At 39.5% G+C, this 20,379-nt stretch overlaps 2 protein-coding genes across 4 annotated transcripts in view; one reads left to right on the top strand and one right to left on the bottom strand.

Moving 5' to 3' along the window:
* Positions 1-244: 244 nt before the first annotated feature.
* Positions 245-19,848, top strand: COCH (cochlin). Of its 2 annotated transcripts, none has more exons than XM_064374702.1 (12): positions 245-260; positions 586-642; positions 726-773; positions 3,210-3,366; positions 4,427-4,560; positions 5,022-5,084; positions 6,035-6,079; positions 6,170-6,317; positions 9,637-9,740; positions 10,481-10,707; positions 10,877-11,393; positions 14,655-19,848. In XM_064374702.1, the coding sequence occupies exons 2-12, from the start codon at positions 609-611 to the stop codon at positions 14,828-14,830; spliced, it is 1,653 nt and encodes a 550-aa protein (XP_064230772.1). In that variant the 5' UTR covers positions 245-260; positions 586-608; the 3' UTR covers positions 14,831-19,848. The 2 variants fall into 2 exon arrangements, with proteins under 2 accessions (XP_064230772.1, XP_012323798.1); XM_012468375.3 differs by having other exon boundaries at positions 726-791.
* The window catches only part of STRN3 (striatin 3), a 127,396-nt gene continuing 125,626 nt past the window's right edge, over positions 18,610-20,379 (bottom strand). For both annotated transcript variants that reach the window (XM_012468395.3, XM_012468403.3), the window contains one exon: positions 18,610-20,350. In XM_012468395.3, coding sequence (XP_012323818.2) covers positions 20,181-20,350 — 170 coding nt within the window. In that variant the 3' untranslated portion in view covers positions 18,610-20,180. The remainder of the gene's footprint in view (positions 20,351-20,379) is intronic.

Raw genomic sequence — 20,379 nt, 5'->3', positions numbered from 1 at the left:
CCTCCAGGGACCCACGCCGCGTCCAGGTGGCCGATCCCGCGCTGCTGGAGGAGACGCCTCCGCGCCGGCCTCACCCCGGGACCAGGAGGGAGCGAGGGCGGAGCTGTACGGTCGCCGCCCAGCCCGGGGGGACCGGCTCCCGCGCCCTCCCGCGACCCCCGTGCCCCCAACACAGTGCTCATGCGCGCGGCCCAGCCTTTATAGCGGCCGCGAGGGCCGCGCCTTCCGCACTTCGGCGCAACCAGGCGGATCTCGCGCAGGTGCGGAGCCCCGGGTTGCGGGCTCAGGAGCGAGGGATTCCTGACGCCTCTGTCCCTGTTTCTCTGTCGCTCCCAGCCTGTCTGTCAGTCTTGGTATTGGCGCCCCCTCCCCGCTGCGGGGTTGCACACTGTTCCTGGGCTTGGCTCAATTTGCCACCAAGGCGCCTCCTGCAGACCTAGAGGGGCGCTGGCCCGGAGCAGCGGCTCGTCTGTGTCCTCTGTCCGCTGCTCCGCGTCCGGCGGTCCGAGGGGTGCAGGGCTCTGAGGAGGTGGCGCGCGGGGTGCCCCGCACCCCAGCTTTGCCGGCATTCTCCCTCTCTCCCAGGTCGCAGCAGCATCTCAGTCACCATGTCCGCAGCCTGGATCCCGACTCTTTGCCTCGGTGGGTGCGCGCCCCTCACGACCCCGGCTCCTTCCTCCGCGGGGTGGAGGCTGAAGTCAGCCCTCGCGCTTCTCTCTTCGCAGGTGTGTGTCTGCTGCTACTGCCGGGGCCCATGGGCAGCGAGGGAGCCGGTGAGTCGGGGAGCTGGGGTGAGTCCAGGCGGTCGCAGGGGCTGAGCACCGGAGGGTACTAGCGGGACTCAGATCCAGCCCCCTGGTCGTCGGCCCGAGAGCCCGAGAAAGAAGGCGCGAAGGTTGGAGCCGCTGTGTGACGCGCCCGCGTTAACCCCTGCAGCCGATCTGCTACCGCTCACCTGTTTCTCCAACGGGAAGGGGCCCCTAGGGTCCAGTGGGGCGGGGGGGGACGTTCTCCCAGAGCACTAGGAAGAACGCCTCCTCCAGGCCAACCCAGAGCCCCAGACCCCAGACCCGCCGAGCGCGGGCAGCGGGAGGTAGGAGCAGGAGAACTTGAGCCCCGCCGAGGAGCGCACGCGTTCCAGGCTCCGCTGCGTTGTGGGCGGAGGAGAAGCCGCCAGATCCGACTTCAGGCTGCAGTAGCCGAGAGAGAGGGAGGCGAACGTCGCTGTCCCACCTTGTTTGACTCGATAGCGATTTTTCTAGGTTTAACCCCTGTAATCGGAAGCACTTGCGGTCTCATTCCACACGAGAGAGTCTAAAAAGTTTGTACCAAGTGTAGAGAGGCCCAGGTATGGGTGTGCGGTTTGGTGTATTTTCTACTATGTAAAAGGCAGCGCTTTCCTAAGATCTACCGTTTGTTTTCCTTGAAAGTAGGAATGAGGGTAAGTATCGCACACGGCTGTATTTCTCCCGCTGCACTTAGAAGTCAGTGTTCGCAGCTAAAGGCGGTGGGTCTCGGCACCGCATTCTGCTGCCACCCTCACCTCAGCGGAAATGGGAGGAAGGATTAAGGCTGTCTGATGATAGGTATGAGGCTGTTTAGGGGTAAGGATTCTAACTTAGCTCTCTAGACTGTTTCAGAGCTAAGAAATGGGCATTGCGCCTGCATCCTTCCTTCTCTTCCATGGAATGTAAAGTCCGGGGTACCGGTCACCACAAAGCGCACAGAGGAGGGTGTTTGTCAGAGGCAAGGTACTCAGTTGGGCAGACGACCAGAAAGTATTCCTCTGCCTTGGAAAAAAGGTTTTGAAATTAATGTATGTTTCAGAAAGGTTTGGATAACCACAACTTCCCATATTTTAAAAATAGTATTTAATAACATTAATCTCAATTTAGTATTGACAGTAAATTAACATGTTATATTATGTTATCTTGTTACTTGTTGCCAAGAACCTGTCTCTTCCTAGCATCGTTTATAGTAAACTTTGATTCTTTAACTTGAGAATATTAACAGTGCTTTCTAAAAATGCATCCACTGCCTGATAAATCTTTTTGGACAGATCCAGAGCGGAAATAATCAGGTTCAATTTAGATAAAAATGCTCTATTCTGAAGGGGTTTATTTTTCTGTTTTCTGTCCTTCGGAGTTGTAGAATGTTGTTTGGGCAAATTAACCCCACGACTTTAATTTTCTCATCTATAAAGTGAATAATCGAGTTAAATAACTTTCTGTGAATCTAAGCATCTTTTTGCTGGTTTCGTTAACGTGATTTTAAGGATCTGCATTTGTAGGCTAACTAGGATAAATAGTCCTGTGTAGGAAAGGATGGCTTTGATTTGTGCACATGTCTATGAAAATATTCCACAAAGGCTCAATCCAGATTTACTATCTTTACCTCAAGCAACTATGTACACAATGTCCCCAAAGTTGAGATTTAAAATTTCTTTTTTCTTCTGGAGACAAGATCTCATTCTGTCACCCAGGATGGAGTACAGTGATATAGTCATAGCTCGCTGCAAGCTTGAACTCCTGGGCTCAAGCAATCCTCCCACCTCAGCCTCTCTAGTAGCTGGGAGTACAGGCATGCACCACCATGTGTGGCCATTTAAAAAAAAATTTTTTTTATAGGAGATGAAGTCTCGCTATGTTATCTAGACTGGTCCTGAGCTCCTGGACTCAAGAAGATCCTCTCGTCTTGGCCTGCTAATGTGTGGGGATTATAGGCATGAGCTACCATGCCCAGCCAAGATTTTTTCTATTTTTAGAATTAATAAATATTAAGTGACTTTTATTTTCTAGTTCAGATATATTTCCAATTATGTATTTCCAACCTGATTAAGAACTGAGAAGCTGGACACAGTGGCATACATGTAATCCCAGCTACTAGGGAGTTGGAGATGGATCACTTGAGCTCTGGAATTTGAGCCTAGCTTGGGCAACTTGGCAAGTCCCCATTTCAAAAACAAAAGCAAAACAAAAAACAGAACTTTCACATTAGACTTTTATAGTAGCTGGGGACTATATTAAATTGGAAAACAACTTGTGGCTTGCCAAAATCTGGAATGGTTTGGAATGGTATGTAAGTCAATATTTTTAACTAGAAGTGTAGAAATTATGGAAGTAAAACTTAAATCTCACATGGTAGTCTCCCCACCACTATGCCCCAAGAAGTCCTAAGAATGCTTACAATATTATCTCCTCTCTCTTTAGCTCCTATTGCTATCACATGTTTTACCAGAGGCTTGGACATCAGGAAAGAGAAAGCTGATGTCCTTTGCCCAGGGGGCTGCCCTCTTGAGGAATTCTCCGTATATGGGAACATAGTATATGCTTCTGTATCGAGTATATGTGGGGCTGCTGTCCACAGGTAAGCCCAAACACACCAGGGTGGGAGAGAAATGCATACATGATTATTTCCTTTCCTGCTTTAGCCATCTGGATACTTCTCCTCCCTGCATTCTTTCTTTTGGTGCCATTGTGACCACAGAAAATGGATGTATTTTCAAGGTTCTCCTGGATGTACTTGAAACACCAAATACATTTGGGAAGTTTTCTGACAAAAAGCAAATTGCATTACTTCTTGATGGCAAGATTCCTGTGATTCTAAAACATTCTTAATCATGTGATATATTACTGAGTTGTTACTATGTGCCAGCTATTGTTTTAACTTCCACCACAACTCTACAAGTTAGGTAGAATTTTACTCAAGTTACAGATGAAGAAACTCAACTCAGAGTCGTCAAGTATCTTACCCAAGGTGCCTATGGTTAGCAAGTGCCATGCTATCCTGCAGAATAGCCAGTCCAAGAGCATGTAGTTAAAGTGAGTATCTCAGGAAAATTGTTTGGTGCTCTGAATTTCTAAGTCGTAGGTAATGGGATATTACAAATGTATTCTTATCAACACTTAAGAAGTTTGACAACACACAACCATTTTTTCCAGGCAAATTTTGTTATTGTGTAAACAAGTTTATAAAGGCTAGCAGCAGCTGGGTGTGGTGGCTAATCCCATCCATTTGGGAGGCTGAGTTGGGCAGATCACTTGAGGTCAGGTGTTCGAGACCAGCCTGGCCAACATGGTGAAATCCTGTCTCTACTAAAAATACAAAAATTAGACAGATATGGTGTGTGTGCCTGTAATCCCAGCTACTCGGGAGGCTGATGTAGGAGAATTGCTTGAACCCAAGAGGCAGAGGTTGCAGTGAGCTGAGATTGTGCCACTGCTCTCCTGCCTGGGCTACAAAGCGAGACTCTATCTCAATCCATCCATCCATCCATCAATCAATCAATAGCAGCATCTTTAGATTACTTCCCTGATGAGCTATTTTCTTGATTAATCAAAGCAATAGATACAACATGGCACTACAAGTCAGTGGGAGGCCCTGAAAAAGTGTGGATAGTGTCTCACCTGCTTTTCTTGTGTTGCAGGGGAGTAATCAGCAACTCAGGAGGACCTGTGCGAGTCTACAGCCTACCTGGTCGAGAAAACTATTCCTCAGTAGATGCCAATGGCATCCAGTCTCAAATGCTTTCTAGATGGTCCACTTCTTTCACAGTGACTAGTAGGTATAATTATTGTTCTCACTGTAATATTCTCCCACCCCCACGGAAGTTTTCTGCTTTTCTTAGCCCAGCCTTTTTAACCCTGATGGAAAAACCTGTGATCAAGACTGAAGTTGACATATAGAGGTAAACTGTAGGTTAGACTGAGGGGTCAAGTACCCACTGAAACCAAATTTAGGTGAATAGAAGACAATCTTACTGGCAGATGATGGCAATAGAAACTTGAATTATCTGCAGAATGCCTGGATGCTTACCAAAGAACTGAAAAACCACTGAATGATCTTTAAAGATACAATGGATAAGCATTTTGGTTCTCTGAAACTAGCATGCAGCAGGATGTTTGTAACTACCATTACCATTACCCTATTACATCTGTCATCATAGAGAGCCCTGAATTAGATTCTTAATACTTTGCTAAAGAAGGAAATGGAAAAAAATAAGCTTATTTTTATTTTAACAGAAGGCAAAAGTAGTACACAGGAGGCCACAGGACAAGCAGTGTCCACAGCACATCCACCAACAGGTATGTACTATGAAACCTATCTCCTAGTTGCCCAGCACAGCATTTGGAAGTTAGGAATAAATGTGTTGTTGATAGATTTTCAAAAAGAAATTTGATATTAAAGAGAAACAAAGCAAATATCTTAAGTTTACTGGTATATTACATATGGAAACATTCAATTTTATGTATATATTTTAAAGATAGGGTCTCACTCTGTTGCTCAAGCTGAAGTGCAGCGGTACAATCATAGCTCATTGCAGCCTTAAACTCCTAGGCTCAAGCAATCTTCTCACCTTGGTCTCCTGAGTAGGTGGTACTACAGGCATATGCCACCACACCTAGCTAATTTTTTTGCTTTCTTGTGGAGACAGAGGTCTAGCTCTGATGCCCAGGCTGGTTTTGAACTCCTGACCTCATACAGTCCTCCTACTTCAGCCTCCCAAAGTTCTGGGATTACAGGCACGAGCCACTGCACCTAGCCCAATAATTCTCTTAAAGTCCACCTATCTTCTCCCAGATTTGATAAACCACACCTAAGAAATTGTCAAAGTACCATGCACTTCTAGTTCCATTTGCTTCATTGAATTCTATTACTGTACTGTCATGTGAATAAATGGAATGTGTGTCTATTGTGAGAAATAGCCAGGGATCCCCTTATGCACGACTATGGCAGTTTTAAAGTCAAAGATATTAAGAACATTAGGATCTAATGTTGATCCTAATGTTTCTGCCTCACCTGTGGGTTTGGCATATCAAAGTCCTGGATTAGAGGCATGTCAAATATGTAAGCCTACGTACTGATTTATTTGTTGGGTTATTGCTTTCCCTAGTCCAGAAAATCCTGAGGAAACTAATTTTTTTTTAAGTCCTTTCAAGAATGGCAGTCTGTCGTTATGAGCTTCTCCTCATGTGAGTTTCTTGTTGTGTAACTATCTTCCTTTTGTTAATGCCAAGTGCATCCTTTATTTCAGGTAAACGACTAAAGAAAACACCTGAGAAGAAAACTGGCAATAAAGGTAAGAATGAAGATCACCATTTGTGAAGGTAGCTTTTTCCCTCCCTCCTCTTGAGACTGCTAATGAGGGGATTGGTTTTGGTGTTCGCAGATTGTAAAGCAGACATTGCATTTCTGATTGATGGAAGCTTTAATATTGGGCAGCGCCGATTTAATTTACAAAAGAATTTTGTTGGAAAAGTGGCTCTAATGTTGGGAATTGGAACAGAAGGACCACATGTGGGCCTTGTTCAAGCCAGGTACCAACCTTGTTAAAATGGGAGATTTTTTTAAAATTATGTATTTATTTTGTAATAGACATATAATAGTTATGTATTCTTATGGGATACATAGTGACGTTTTCAGGCATACAATGTATAGTGGTCAAATCAGAACAATTAGCACATCCATCACCTCAAACATTGATTATTTCTTTGTGTTGGATACATTCAAAATCAAATGAGGCCCGCGCAGTGGCTCACACCTATAATCCCAGCACTTTAGAGGTCAAGGTGTGTGGGTGTATCACCTGGGTTGAGGAGTTCGAGACTAGCCTGGCCAACATGGTGAAACCCTGTCTCTACTAAAAATTCAAAAATTAGCCAGACGTAGTATCATGCACCTGTAATCTCAGCTACTTGGGAAGCTAAGGCAGAAGAATTACTTGAACCCAGGAGGCAGAGGTTGCAGTGAGCCAAGATTATACCACTGCACTCCAGCCTGGGCAGCAGTGAGACTCTGTCTCATTTAAAAAAAAAAAAATCAAATGAGAGGAGATTTGAATGTCTTGAATGATGACCAATGATCGATCCTTTTAGTGGGTAAATGTCAGTTCAGCATAAACATTTTGAGTTATGGACACACTGGATTCCCAAACTGTAAGTTCAGGATCTAAGACTGCCTGGGCAGACTGAGTAGATCTGAGTGCCTCCTTTTTGGAATAAAAGAATTTAGAAAACTGTGTGCTATCTATCTATATAAGAACCAGAAGGTAGACTGGAGAGTCTTATTGCTTATACAAGTCACCTTTGCTTATCTACTCTGCACAATTCCTAATTTCTCTTTTCTGAAGAAAGAAGCAGTGATAGATGCCTGTTCCACCTCCCTATTCTGTTGTTATTCTTTTTAGCTCTTTTCATATTTTCTTGGTTGGTGATCTGAAGCATAACCTTTCTAAAGAACAAACAAAAAAATTCCCTCAAACATATGCCCTAGCCCAGGCAGGAATATGGCACGATCTCCACTCACTATAACCTCTGCCTCCCAGATTCAAGCGATTCTCCTGCTCAGCCTCCTGACTAGCTGGGATTACAGGCACAAACTACCACAACTGGCTAATTTTTGTATTTTTAGTACAGATGAGGTTTCACCATGTTGGCCAGGCTGGTCTCAAACTTCTGACCTCAGGTGATCCACCCGCCTCAGCCTTCCAAAGTGCTAGGATTACAGGTGTGAGCCACCACACCTGGCCCGTTCAGTATTTTAAGGAAATATTTGACTGTGTGTATTATTTTTTAAAAGCTCAGACTATAAAAAATTCCTTGCATCCTGTTTCTTCATCCTTTAGTATTTTGAACATTTTCTCATATCACAAATATTCATCAAAAATATTTCATAATATTTCTCTGCATGATTATTTAGTAATTCTTTTTTTTCACTACATTACACACTACATTGTGATAAACATCCTTATATCATCTTTGTGCCCATCTCTGATTATTTCATCAGGTTAGATTTCTAGGAGTGAGATTCTGACTTAAGGCCTCTGATATAAATAGTGAAATTGAGCCATGCACAGTGGTTCCTGCCTGTAGTACCAGCTGCTCAGAAGGCTGAGGTGTGAGGATCTCTTGAGCCCAAGAGTTCAAGGCTGCGGTGAGCTATGATGGCACCACTGCACTCCAGCCTGGGCAACAGAGCAAGGCTCCATTTCTAAAAAAACAAACAGTGAAATTGCTTCCTAGAAAGGTGAACTAGTTTAAACTACTAACAGCAGTGTATAAGGGTATATAAACAGTACTATTACAAATATTAATTTCTATTTCATTTATTATTTTTTACAATTGGCTTGCTCTTTAGATAGATTTTTTTGGTGTGAGAAGAAACTTTAACTGTTTTTACATAATTCAGCCATTTGTTTCTCACCTTAAAAAAAAAATGGATTCCTTATTTCATTGACTTATGGTATCACATTTATACCTGAGTTTGAGCAAGTCTATGTCTTTGATTCATATGCTAATCCTTACTTTTTTCTATACTGCTTTAATTATCATAGTTTTATTGCACATTTTGCCATACCATGAGTCAAATTCCCTTGCACTTTTTGTCTTATACTTTTTTCTGACTACTTTGACCCGATTCTTTTTGAACATGAAAGCTTCATTACCTTGTAGATGCATACAAATATTAGCTTCTTGAAACTTCCTGGTTTGTAGTTTTTCTCTTTTAGAAAGACCATTAGAATAGATAAATCATGTCAAGTTTATATGTAAGTCAAAGAATAGAATATATCTGTTATAGGATACAAAAATGAAACTAATTTCATTAATCATAATCTGGATAGTTGAAAAGTGACAAGCGAAAAGATTTTCAACCCATAAAATCTGATTTTGTGACCCAATATTCCATCAGGTATGTATGCAGAATTACAGTCAGTGTTATACTTCTCCCTCAAAAAATCCTAATAGCTACTGATAATGCTAAGATCTTAAAATTCTGCACTATGAAATATTGACGCATCTAGAAACTAAACACTACAAATTGTGCTTTGGTTGTTTATACTCAAGAAGGTCTCTGATGAACACAGAGTTGTTATATAAAAGAAATTTCTTTAATATTAAATATGGGAAATGAGATCTCAAAACTCTTAAAATACACATAATTTTAAGATCCATAAATGTCATTATCATAAGAAAAATTCAATATTCTAACTTTATAATTCATTTTATCTTTTTCCTTAAAAAATGTTGACCATCACATCAATGAAATTGTTTCTTCTGAACAGAGAGACCTGGGTTAACAGATCCACACTACTTAGAGCCTGTGGGGTTCCACACTGGAACAGACCCTAGTCTGATACCCAGACACCTCCTAATTTAGTTTGGCTACCTGATGCCCAACTCTGCGGACTTCTGTTAAACCCGAGGCCCTGAGCCAAACCTGGTTTTAAGTGCTCCATATACTTTAGGCATGGACTTTGGAGCCAGACAACGTGAACTTAAAATGCAGCTTTGTTTCATCAGGCAAACTCCCTAAATGCTCTGAGCCTCAGTTTCTTCATTTACACAACTGGGATAATAATTCCAACCTTATAGAGCTATAATAAAATGAGGTTATACAAGTGTTATACATTTGGCTTACTACCCAGAATATAATAAATCCTCAATATAGCAATTCTTTGTTACACCTCTGAAATATCCCCAATAATTCAAGTAAAGATGTAATCCCTTAGTTGACTATGTACTGTGGAATTAAGAAAGTTGTGTGTTGTTTGGTTTTAAAACTATTTTTAAGGAATGTAATGTTGCTTATTTTTCCTTTTTAATTCTCCCTGAATAACATTTTCTTTCTTCCACTTAGTGAACATCCCAAAATAGAATTTTACTTGAAAAACTTTACATCAGCCAAAGATGTTTTGTTTGCCATAAAGGAAGTAGGTTTCAGAGGGGGTAATTCCAATACAGGTAAGTAAACTTTGATACCTGGGATGTAATGTAGGACAGAGTTATCAGTGATCAGTCATGTCAAACAGTTTTATGCTATTTTATAAGAGCAGATGTGAAATTTCTCCTGGAACTGAAATCTTAGCTAGGTTGGTATTTGATCATCTGAGATAAAATTTCAATTTATAATGGAAAGTATACCAAAGTTGATATTTCTTATTTTAAAAAATATAAAGCATGGTGATTTAGAATTCTCATATGCTGGATTGACTAGATATAACGTTGAAGAAGTACCTCTTTGTAATGCTAAAAAGAAGCAAAGATCAACAGACTTATTAATGAATGCAGATATGGCAGAAAGAATGAGAGTAGCACTACTGTTGCCTCTGAAGACAGACTTCTCAGAGCTAATAATCAGTCACCAAAGGCCTACATAGAAAGCACATGCACAGAAGTTGGAATCAGTTTTGTGTTTCTAACTGGTGATTGATGTGGGGGTAAGTGAATGTGAGGCTTCTAGGAGGTGGAGGGGGAAGTAATATGGTTTGTGAAGACAAAAAATAGGCCTGGTAGATAAACTTTCCTAGCTGATGCATCTGTTACTGAACTGGGTTATATATGATTCTATTTGTGTATGTATCCCCACTCCACTGCCAGTTCTATATAATTCTTAAACTTTGCGGCATCAAATGCTACAGGGAAACAGAAATGTGGTTTGAGCAGTGGTAAATGCTACTCGTTTGCTTCTTTTTCTAACTTAGGAAAAGCCTTGAAACATACTGCTCAGAAATTCTTCACGGTAGATGCTGGAGTAAGAAAAGGGATCCCCAAAGTGGTGGTGGTATTTATTGATGGTTGGCCTTCTGATGACATCGAGGAAGCAGGCATTGTGGCCAGAGAATTTGGTGTCAATGTATTTATAGTTTCTGTGGCCAAGCCTATCCCTGAAGAACTGGGGATGGTTCAGGATGTTTCATTTGTTGACAAGGTAAAGTGGTGAGGGCTATCTTCTGTTACAGTGATAGATATTCCATTTTGGACCTCTGAGTGCAGTGCTGACTGCCTCTTATCTAGATTAATTTTAACATTCAGGATTTTCCATAGTTTTTAAGAAACAACTTTTGATCCTTTTGGATATCTTTTGTCTCCCCCATTAGGCTGTCTGTCGGAATAATGGCTTCTTCTCTTACCACATGCCCAACTGGTTTGGCACCACAAAATACGTAAAGCCTCTGGTACAGAAGCTGTGCACTCATGAACAAATGATGTGCAGCAAGACCTGTTATAACTCAGTGAACATTGCCTTTCTAATTGATGGCTCTAGCAGTGTTGGAGATAGCAATTTCCGTCTCATGCTTGAATTTGTTTCCAACATAGCCAAGACTTTTGAAATCTCGGACATTGGTGCCAAGATAGCTGCTGTACAGTTTACTTATGATCAGCACATGGAATTCAGTTTCACTGACTATAACACCAAAGAGAATGTCCTAGCTGTTATCAGAAACATCCGCTATATGAGTGGTGGAACAGCTACTGGTGAGGCCATTTCCTTTACTGTTAGAAATGTGTTTGGCCCTATAAGGGAAAGCCCCAACAAGAACTTCCTAGTAATTGTCACGGATGGGCAGTCCTATGATGATGTCCAAGGCCCTGCAGCTGCTGCACATGATGCAGGTAAGGTCCTTGTTCTTTGTAGGAGAAGGGGACTGAAAAGGGGTTCAGTGAATTTTAGGAGTAAATAAAAACTTAAGCATTTATTTCATTGAACAAACACCTGCAGCTTTACCCAGTATTAACTGTCAAAGCAGCCCTACTAATCTCATTCTACAGATAAGGAAGCAAACTTCCTGGAAATGACACATCTAGTAAGTGGCAAGGCCAAGATCCAAACCTAGGCATTCTGGCTCCAGAGTCCACACTCCTAACCACTGTATTGTTGGGAGAACTGCCATGAGAACCATGTCATGTTAAGGAAATGTTACAGGTGCTCACATATAACTCAGACTTGAACTATATCTCCAAATAATCAGTCTATCAAAACCTACCATGAATTTGCCATTCAGTAATTTATCCTAACTTTCTTGTGTGTGAGACAGATTATTGCTGTCACCAGGCTGGAGTGCAATGGCATGATCATAGCTAACTACAGCCTCCAACTGTTGGGCTCAAGCATTCCTCCTGCATCAGCCTTACGAGTAGCTAGGACTACAGGCACATGCCACTGTGCCTAATTTCTAAATTTTTTTCTGTACAGATGGGGGTCTCACTTTGTTGCCCAGGCTGGTCTCAAACTCCTGGGCTCAAGCAATCCTCACATCTTGGCCTCCCAAAGTGCTGGGATTACAGGCTGAGCCACTGCACCTAGCCCTTTTATTTCAGTCAAGTTTGTCTGGCATGAGTTTCCTAAGATAAGGTCTCCCGTAGACTTTACCTATCCCATCAAACTTCCTTGGCCAGGTGCAGTGGCTCACGCCTGTAATCCCAGCACTTCAGGAGGCCAAGGTGGGCGGGTCACCTGAGGTCAGGAGATCAAGACCAGCCTGGCCAACATGGTAAAACCCAGTCTCCACTAAAAATACAAAAAATAGCTGGGTGTGGTAATTTACACCTGTAGTCCCAGCAACTCAGGAGGCTGAGTCACAAGAATTGCTTGAACCCAGAAGGCAGGGGTTGCACCAAGCCGAGATCATGGCATTGCAGTCCAGCCTGGGCAACAGACTCTGTCTCAAAAAGAAAAAAAAAAGAAACTTCCTTTCCCCCCCCCCTTAAGATAATGAAAACACACTCTGGTGTTATAAAAGGGTATAAGGAGGATTTCTTTCTTCCTCACCCCAACCTTAATATTACTTTTGGCACAGGCCTCATTCCTGAAGACATTAACATAATGTGTTGTTGAGATCAGATAGGCCAACAAAAAGCTAAGATTCCTTTTCTAAGGATATAACTGAGTGACAGGAAGGGAGAATCAATGGACTTGCTTTTTCTATACTCTCTATAACTCCTTTTCCCTACTTAATTCCTAATGACTTAACCTTTTTCCTTTCTACACATTAGTACCTCTGCCAATCTATTTATGTATTTTTACAGATACTGATGAATTATAATTAAGACAGAGAAGACATGCAATTTAAGCTCTATATCTAGCTTATAAAAAGTATTTTTTTAGACATCAGCAACTAATCTGTGTTGAAAGAAAGACCTGTTTACTATCATACTCCTTAATACTAAGCTTACTGAACTTAACAGGATTCTATTCAGGCTACAGATAGAGTGAATTAGGTTAATCAAACTTCAGGAGGTTGGACTACACCAAAATTGATTTGTGAAAATTATCCCTTAGTGACATTGAAAGTTGCAAAAGCCAGAAAATAGGGTAGGATTTTAGGGCTAGATCACAACTATTTTTATTTTCAAGCTCTTGCTCTTTCGCCCAGGCTGGAGTACAGTGGTGCAATTATTTTTTTTAAACTGTAATTATATGCTGGGCTTGAGCTAAACAATCTGAACTAGAATGTAGAACTGACAAGTGAGGACAACTGAGGCGCAGGAAAAAAATATCTTTTTTCTTTGCCAGGGAGTGGGAGTCAGGAAAGGAGATTGGAACAATTGGAAATCGTTCCAGGTAGCTTTTTACATCATCTAAACCTGCTGTGTATCTCATGTGTTTACAACTCTTGAGTACTGTATACCACTAGAAGGGGAATGAAGCCTTAGATCTGTAGAGGAAAACTATTACAGAAACTCCAAAAGTTATAGAGAATTGCACCCAGCATTAGATAGACAGTACTCTACACTAAGAATCTGCTAAATGAGGCTGGGTGTGGTGGCTCACGCCTGTAATCCCAGCACTTTGGGAAGCTGAGGCAGACGGATCGCTTGAGGCCTGGAATTTGAGATGAGACTAACCTGGACAACACAGTGAAACCCCATCTTTACAAAAAATTTAAAAATTAGCTGGGCTTGGTGGCACGCACCTGTAGTCCCAGCTACTTGGGGATTGGGGTGCTGAGGAGGATCGTTTGAGCTCAGGAAGTTGAGGCTGCAGTGAGGCTCAATTGTGCCACTGCACTCCAGCATGGACAAAAGAGCCAGACTCTATCCCCCAACCAAAAAAAAAAAGAGAATCTGCTAAATGAAAACTTCTACAGTTGGGATTGGGGTGAATCCAACTAATGTAGTATCACCTTAAGTAAATGTACAGTTGTACTAAAAGCCTTCTAGTAACTCAAGTGAATGCAAATAGAATACCTCAATGAAACTGGAAATTACTCCAGTTTCATAGATACCTCTTGGGCAGTATTTTTTAATCACTAGAGTTTTGCTTTGGAATTATAGGCTGACATTTTCCAATTATTACAATTTGCCAATACAAAGACAGAAATGGAAGGACTAATCACCATTACCAGACATTACCAAAGGACTAGTCACCATTCCTCAGACACTTTGAACACTTTTACCATTTACTTATCCCATCTCTTGTGCCATTCTTTCTTGCTTTCATGTACTGTGACTCTGACTCCAGTATACTGTTTGATGATAGGCCAATCTCATAGGGAAAATTTTCACCATCTCCATTTACGGAAGGATTTTTAAAAGATACTGTGGATCAGGTTAAAAGTTTTCTTCTTTTCCTAGCTTACTAGGTGTGTTCTGTCATTAATGGATATTGAACTTTATCAAGTATTTCTTATCAGTGATCATGACTTATCTGTTAATGTGGTGAGCTACAAATACAGCAGCGCTTCTGGTTTGGACCAGTCTTTTGCCACTCTCGTCACAATGACTGTGAAAACTTGTTCAGGGGATTTAATCGTCCAGAAATTAGTAATCAGTTTTCACTGCAACTATGTAATAGTGTATGGAAAACATACAGACATAATTCTAAATATAAGGTAGACCTGGTTTTTAATTCACTTTAAAATGTTTCCATTGTAGGAATCACTATCTTCTCTGTTGGTGTGGCTTGGGCACCTCTGGATGACCTGAAAGATATGGCTTCTAAACCGAAGGAGTCTCATGCTTTCTTCACAAGAGAGTTCACAGGATTAGAACCAATTGTTTCTGATGTTATCAGAGGCATTTGTAGAGATTTCTTAGAATCCCAGCAATAATGGTAACATTTTGACAAATGAAAGAAAAAGTACAAGGGGATCCAATGTATAAATCATATCCTCATAATACTGAAATACTTTAGCATAGCAGAATCAGATACAAAAGTATTATATTAAATACGGCAACAGCCATTTAGGCAAATGAGCACTCCTTTAAAGCTACTGCCTTCTGGTTACAATTTACAGTGTACTTTATTTGTTCAAAACACTGCTGAGGCTTCATAATCATGGCCCTTAGAAACTCAGGAAAAGAGGAGATAATCTGGATTAAAACCTTAAGAGTTCCAATGCCTACTAAATGTACTGATATGCAAATTCTATAGCTCAATAAAATAATCTGATACTTAGACCAAAAGCAACCTTCCTTCTCTAACCATTCTGTATTGATTATATAAGACAAAAGGAAAGGAGAAACTTACATGGAAAACAGCTCTTTAACATAGTTCAGGTATACATATTTTGACCCAAGTGGATATTTTCTTAAAACCAATCAACGATAGCTTATTACTGAAGACTACAAAATCTGTATATAGAAAGGAGTCCTGTATCAAACTGCTTTTGTAGTGTTTTCATAACAACTTAGACTAAAAATATCACACTGAATGAGAGCAGGATTGCCAGGTATTTTTTTTATTTCTCTCCTTAATTTTGTATGTATATAGATATATTTGGCTTATATTGTAAGTTACCTAAGTACTTAAAGGTTAAGTTGGTAAAGTACTTGCTGCTTATAAACATTTAGCTTTAAAGAAAAAGACAGTTCAAATAACTGCAGGAAGAAATACTGTAGTTGGAATATTTAAGCAATAAAACTGCTAGAGAGTTATTGTAAGCTGGCTTACTTTTATTACTACAAGTGTCTCTTCTGAGGATATGGTAAAAATTCATGTGGAAACACCAATCTGAATTTTTTTTTAAATCATGCAGTAATACCAAGAATATTTTTTTATTTCATTCAATTATTTACTGAGGCCAAACACAGTGGCTCATGCCTGTAATTCCAGCACTTTGGTAGGCTGAAGTGGGAGGATTGCTTGAGGCCGGGAGTTCAAGACCACCCTGGGCAACACAGTGAGACCCCCCAACTCTACAGAAAAAAAAAAATTAGCTGAGTTTGCTGGTGCGTGCCTGTAGTCCTACCTACCCAAAGGCTGAGGTGGGAGGACTGCTTGAGCCAAGATGGTCAAGGCTACAGAGAGCCATGATCATACCACTGCACTCCAGCTTGGGTGACAAAATAAGACCCTATCTCCAAAACAAACAAACACACACGCACACACACACACACTAAAAAGACACAAAAGCTTAATGAATACCTACTGTTCTAGGCATTATACACAGTCACTACCTGGTTAAACAGTGTAAGATACTTCTGAGTACTTGCTTCACCAGAAATTTTTTGTATTTTTTACTTAAAAATATTTGTGAAGTTGGTTCCTACGAAAGGAGAACATCAGGATGCCCTTAATGTGACTTAGATGATTAGCTCACCAAGTCCTCTCCCAAAAAGCAGAGGTGCTTTATCATCCCATCTTGCCTGTCTTTTCTAAAGACAGGTCCTATCTCCTCCTCTCATCCACCTAAGCCCCCTGAGAAAGGTGTTAACTGGTTAGAATATACTCCAGTAAATCTTTTAAAAGTCTTAGAATTTTATACCCTGCATAGGAGGAATAAAAGGACAACATGCAGGGAGAAATGGAACTGGAATTGCCTTTATCACTACATAAAAATTTGAATTTGAAAACGGAGTTTGAGAAGACAACCTCCCCCTTTATAAAATGCTACAAATATGACTGAATCATGTAACAAGGATAATTTTAAACATCATAAAAACTGGGTTTAGCATAACATGATTTTTCCCCAGTAAGTAGACCAAAAACTCTCAGCCAGGAGTACAACCTCTTGGAAAGTTAAGCTTTAATGAAAACCTGGCTACCAGTCATTAGCCCCTTTAAGAAAGTGGTCTTTTTCTTTAATTTTATAATGGACAAAGTTTTGAGTCACCTGACATAACCAGGGAATAGCAAGAGAGCAGAAATCAGAACTTTAATTTACTATCAGTAATTTTATAAGTAAACATAATCAAGATAATGGTTATCTATAAGAGACACAGTAAAAAGGAAAGATGTATTACAATCCAACTTAAGCAGGCATGCTTAGATTTCAAATATGCTAGCCCATTTATAACTTAATGCATTAAATGCAATGTTAGTCTTCAATGGCTAAGTTAGCCAGTTTGAAACGAGAAAAGCAACATGAAATATGAGAGGCAGAATATGATTACTCATACTAGGGGAAAAAGTCAGTATATTAAGATTCGTATAAAGTACTATTTAATGGTGAAATTAATCTATATAATTTCCCATGTCTCAAATGGAAGCACACATAATGAAAATAAGACATTCTTTTTACATACCTTTAGTCTCTTCTAAATGTTTAATACTGAAGAGAAAAATACAACCAAAGGAGATAAGAACAAAATAAATATATATACTAATTTTTATCCATTTCAGTTTTAATACACTCCAAATAGGTCAATGTTTATGCATTGCAATAATCATCACATTTCAGATCAATAGTAATGCAGTGGGTTGGAATAGCTGCTAGAAACAATACTAGCTTTGGAAAAGTTTATTCTTTATTTCAAAAAAGAAGAAACAGGAGAAAAGTACTCCCACTAGTTCTTTAGTTCAATGTTCAGAAAAACAAAAAAAGATAATTAAAAAAAAAAAAACTTGCTGGGTGCAGTGGTTCACGCCTGTAATCACAGCACTTTGGGAGGCCAAGGTAAGTGGATCACCTGAGGTCAGGAGTTAGGGACCAGCCTGACAAACATGGTGAAACCCTGTCTCTACTAAAAATACAAAATTAGCCGGGCATGGTGGTGCATGACTGTAATCCCAGCTACTTGGGAAGCTGAGGCACAAGAATCACTTGAACTTGGGAGGTGGAGGTTGCAGTGAGCCAAGATCACGCCACTGCACTCCAGCCTGGGCAACAAGAGCAAAACTCTGCTGTCTCAAAAAAAAAAAAAAGAAAAAAAAAAGAAAGAAAAGTTTTAGTTTTTCATCAATGACTAAAATTGCCACTTAGATTTTTACAATAGATGACAAAATGTCTCAATATACAATGCAATTTTTCCCCGCAGCAGCAGCAGCAGTATTCAAATTGAATTTTACACTTAAGTTTTCTAGTGTTCCCTTCTAATTTCATCTGTAATTCCCTTCAAAGACAAAGGATATTACCTTATTGAAGAAAGTTTCAAAATATTAATGTTTAACTTTATAAAACAACTTTTAACTAATAAGTTGGTGCAAAAGTCATTGTGTTTTTTGCCATTTCAATGGCAATTACAAATAGCAAAAAACCATAATTACTTTTACACCAACCTAACAATATTCAATGTAGTTTATTCCTTAAATTTTTTTTGTGAAAATAGTTATGGCAAATAGGAACAATACTGCCATTAACTGAAATTCAGATTTAATTAAGTAACAGGATGTCTAAGCAAATTATTTAAAACTGAATCTGTGAATTTTGGGGGGTTATGCTGAATTCAGATTTAATAAAGTAACAGGATGTCTAAGCAAATTATTTAAAACTGAATCTGTGCATTTTTGGGGGTTATGCTGAATTCTGTAATTTAATGGAAGATTTTTTAAAATCCTTAAGTGAGGTGAAATACTTGCACATTATTAATAGTGTTACTGATCTACTCATTAGAATATCAATAAGTAGTAAAGTTTGAAAGAACAGCATAAAAATGAAGGACTAAGAAATCTCCATTTCCTAGTTTAATTATGGAGAGTAAAGTATTGCACTTTATTATTCAGCACAAAATGATGTAGCCAACAGTAACATACAGGTACACAATTTAATATTTATTATATGCATTTTATATACATTATTTTTTCAACAGCTGTACTTTTACTATGTGGTACAATCTTAAAAATTTGCTGATTCATAGTTTGTAAAACAAAAACCTTACAAAACTCATCAAAACTCGCAAACTGATCAGAAAAGTTTCTTGGAAGACTAGAAAAAATACTTTATTGTCTTAATCATGCATTACACAAACAAAATCTTTAGTTACACCATAAAATTAAGCACATCTAAAAAAATAAAACAGGGATAACTAGTCAAAACACAGCAGATTTCTGTATCCTGATTCAACTATTTTTGTATCCTATTTGTAATGCAAATAAAATTTTACTCCAGATATTTTTAAACAAGTTAGTTTTGCTTGGAATCATGGTAAACCAAGATATGTATCTTAGGGGGAACCACCTTGGTTTGTAATTTAAACTATAAAATATTCTATTTTTAGTCTATTTTAGACTATTCAAAGAGTTCCAAAATAGATATACAGGTTCCTTTAGCACATTAATAAAAGGATATAAAGACCAACAAAAAGTGAAATAAATAATAGGCCATTAGCAAGATGGATAATCCTTGATAAATAAACTTGTAAATACAGTAAGATGTACAAAATATCACATAGTGATAGGATGCCAAGATTAGTTTTTTTTCTTTAAGAGTTCATTTGGAGTACTAAACCCCACTGTTTCATTTTAATACACTTAATAGTCCTTGGTTTATGAAGACATTTATGTGATGATGAACGTTATTTAGCATCTTTATGGAAGGACTTAGCTGAGCTGTATTAGGCAGAAGAAGGAAAGAAAATGGTTACAGGGCAGCTGGTCAGTGAGATCTCTGTGTTTTAGGGTTATATAATGCAGAAAAACTTCAATACAATCTTGAGCACTGTTGTGACAGGCTAAATATATAAAAAGACTTATAAAAACTAGAATTTTATCCAAACATTTTGTGCAACTAATGCTAAAATATTTTAAGTTAAATTTTCTTTTTCTTTTTCTTTTTTTAAAGCAAAATAAGTTTAAAGGGGAATCTGTGGCATTTAACTGATAAACAGAAGATCACTAAGAGATGAAAAAAAGCTACTCTTGGAGCTCACTTCCCCCCAACAAGAGCACCACATTCCTAACCCTAAGGCAGCACACAGAGTCAAAAAAAAAAAAAAAAGTCTTTTTTGAAAGATCAGACTCCACATTGGCTTAAAGACACCTAAAAACAGACATACGCTCAGTTCATATCCAGTACAGGCCACAAATACTGGAGTCCTTTTTTTTTGTCCCACAAAATACAGTAATTACAGTTAAATTAATGAGCTTGACATTAAGATGTTTTCCACCAATCTGTGCCTGCCCCAAATAGCCTTCACCAGGCAGATCACATGTAGTGTCATATCAGTAACCCTTTTGATGGCAGTGATGCAGACCCTCTTTCTGTCCAAGCAAATCTTGTTATGATGAAAGTTTTTGTTGATTCATACAAATACTTTGGCAAGAGCATCAGCTCCTGCACTAGCTATATATGCTTTTGATGGGTGGAAAGCAACATCGTAAATTGATTCATCCAATTTCTTTCTATGCGCTGTTATTTCTTGCACACATGTCTTGCTGTCTAAATTCCATAATCTGATAGAACAGTCATGGCCTGTAAAAGAACAAATAAAGTTTGTTTCT

The sequence above is a fragment of the Aotus nancymaae genome, unplaced genomic scaffold (assembly GCF_030222135.1).
Source record: "Aotus nancymaae isolate 86718 unplaced genomic scaffold, 86718_ANA_hifiasm-v0.15.2.pri h1tg000011l, whole genome shotgun sequence".
Lineage (NCBI taxonomy): Eukaryota > Metazoa > Chordata > Mammalia > Primates > Aotidae > Aotus > Aotus nancymaae.
This window is presented reverse-complemented; position numbering and strand designations above follow the sequence as displayed.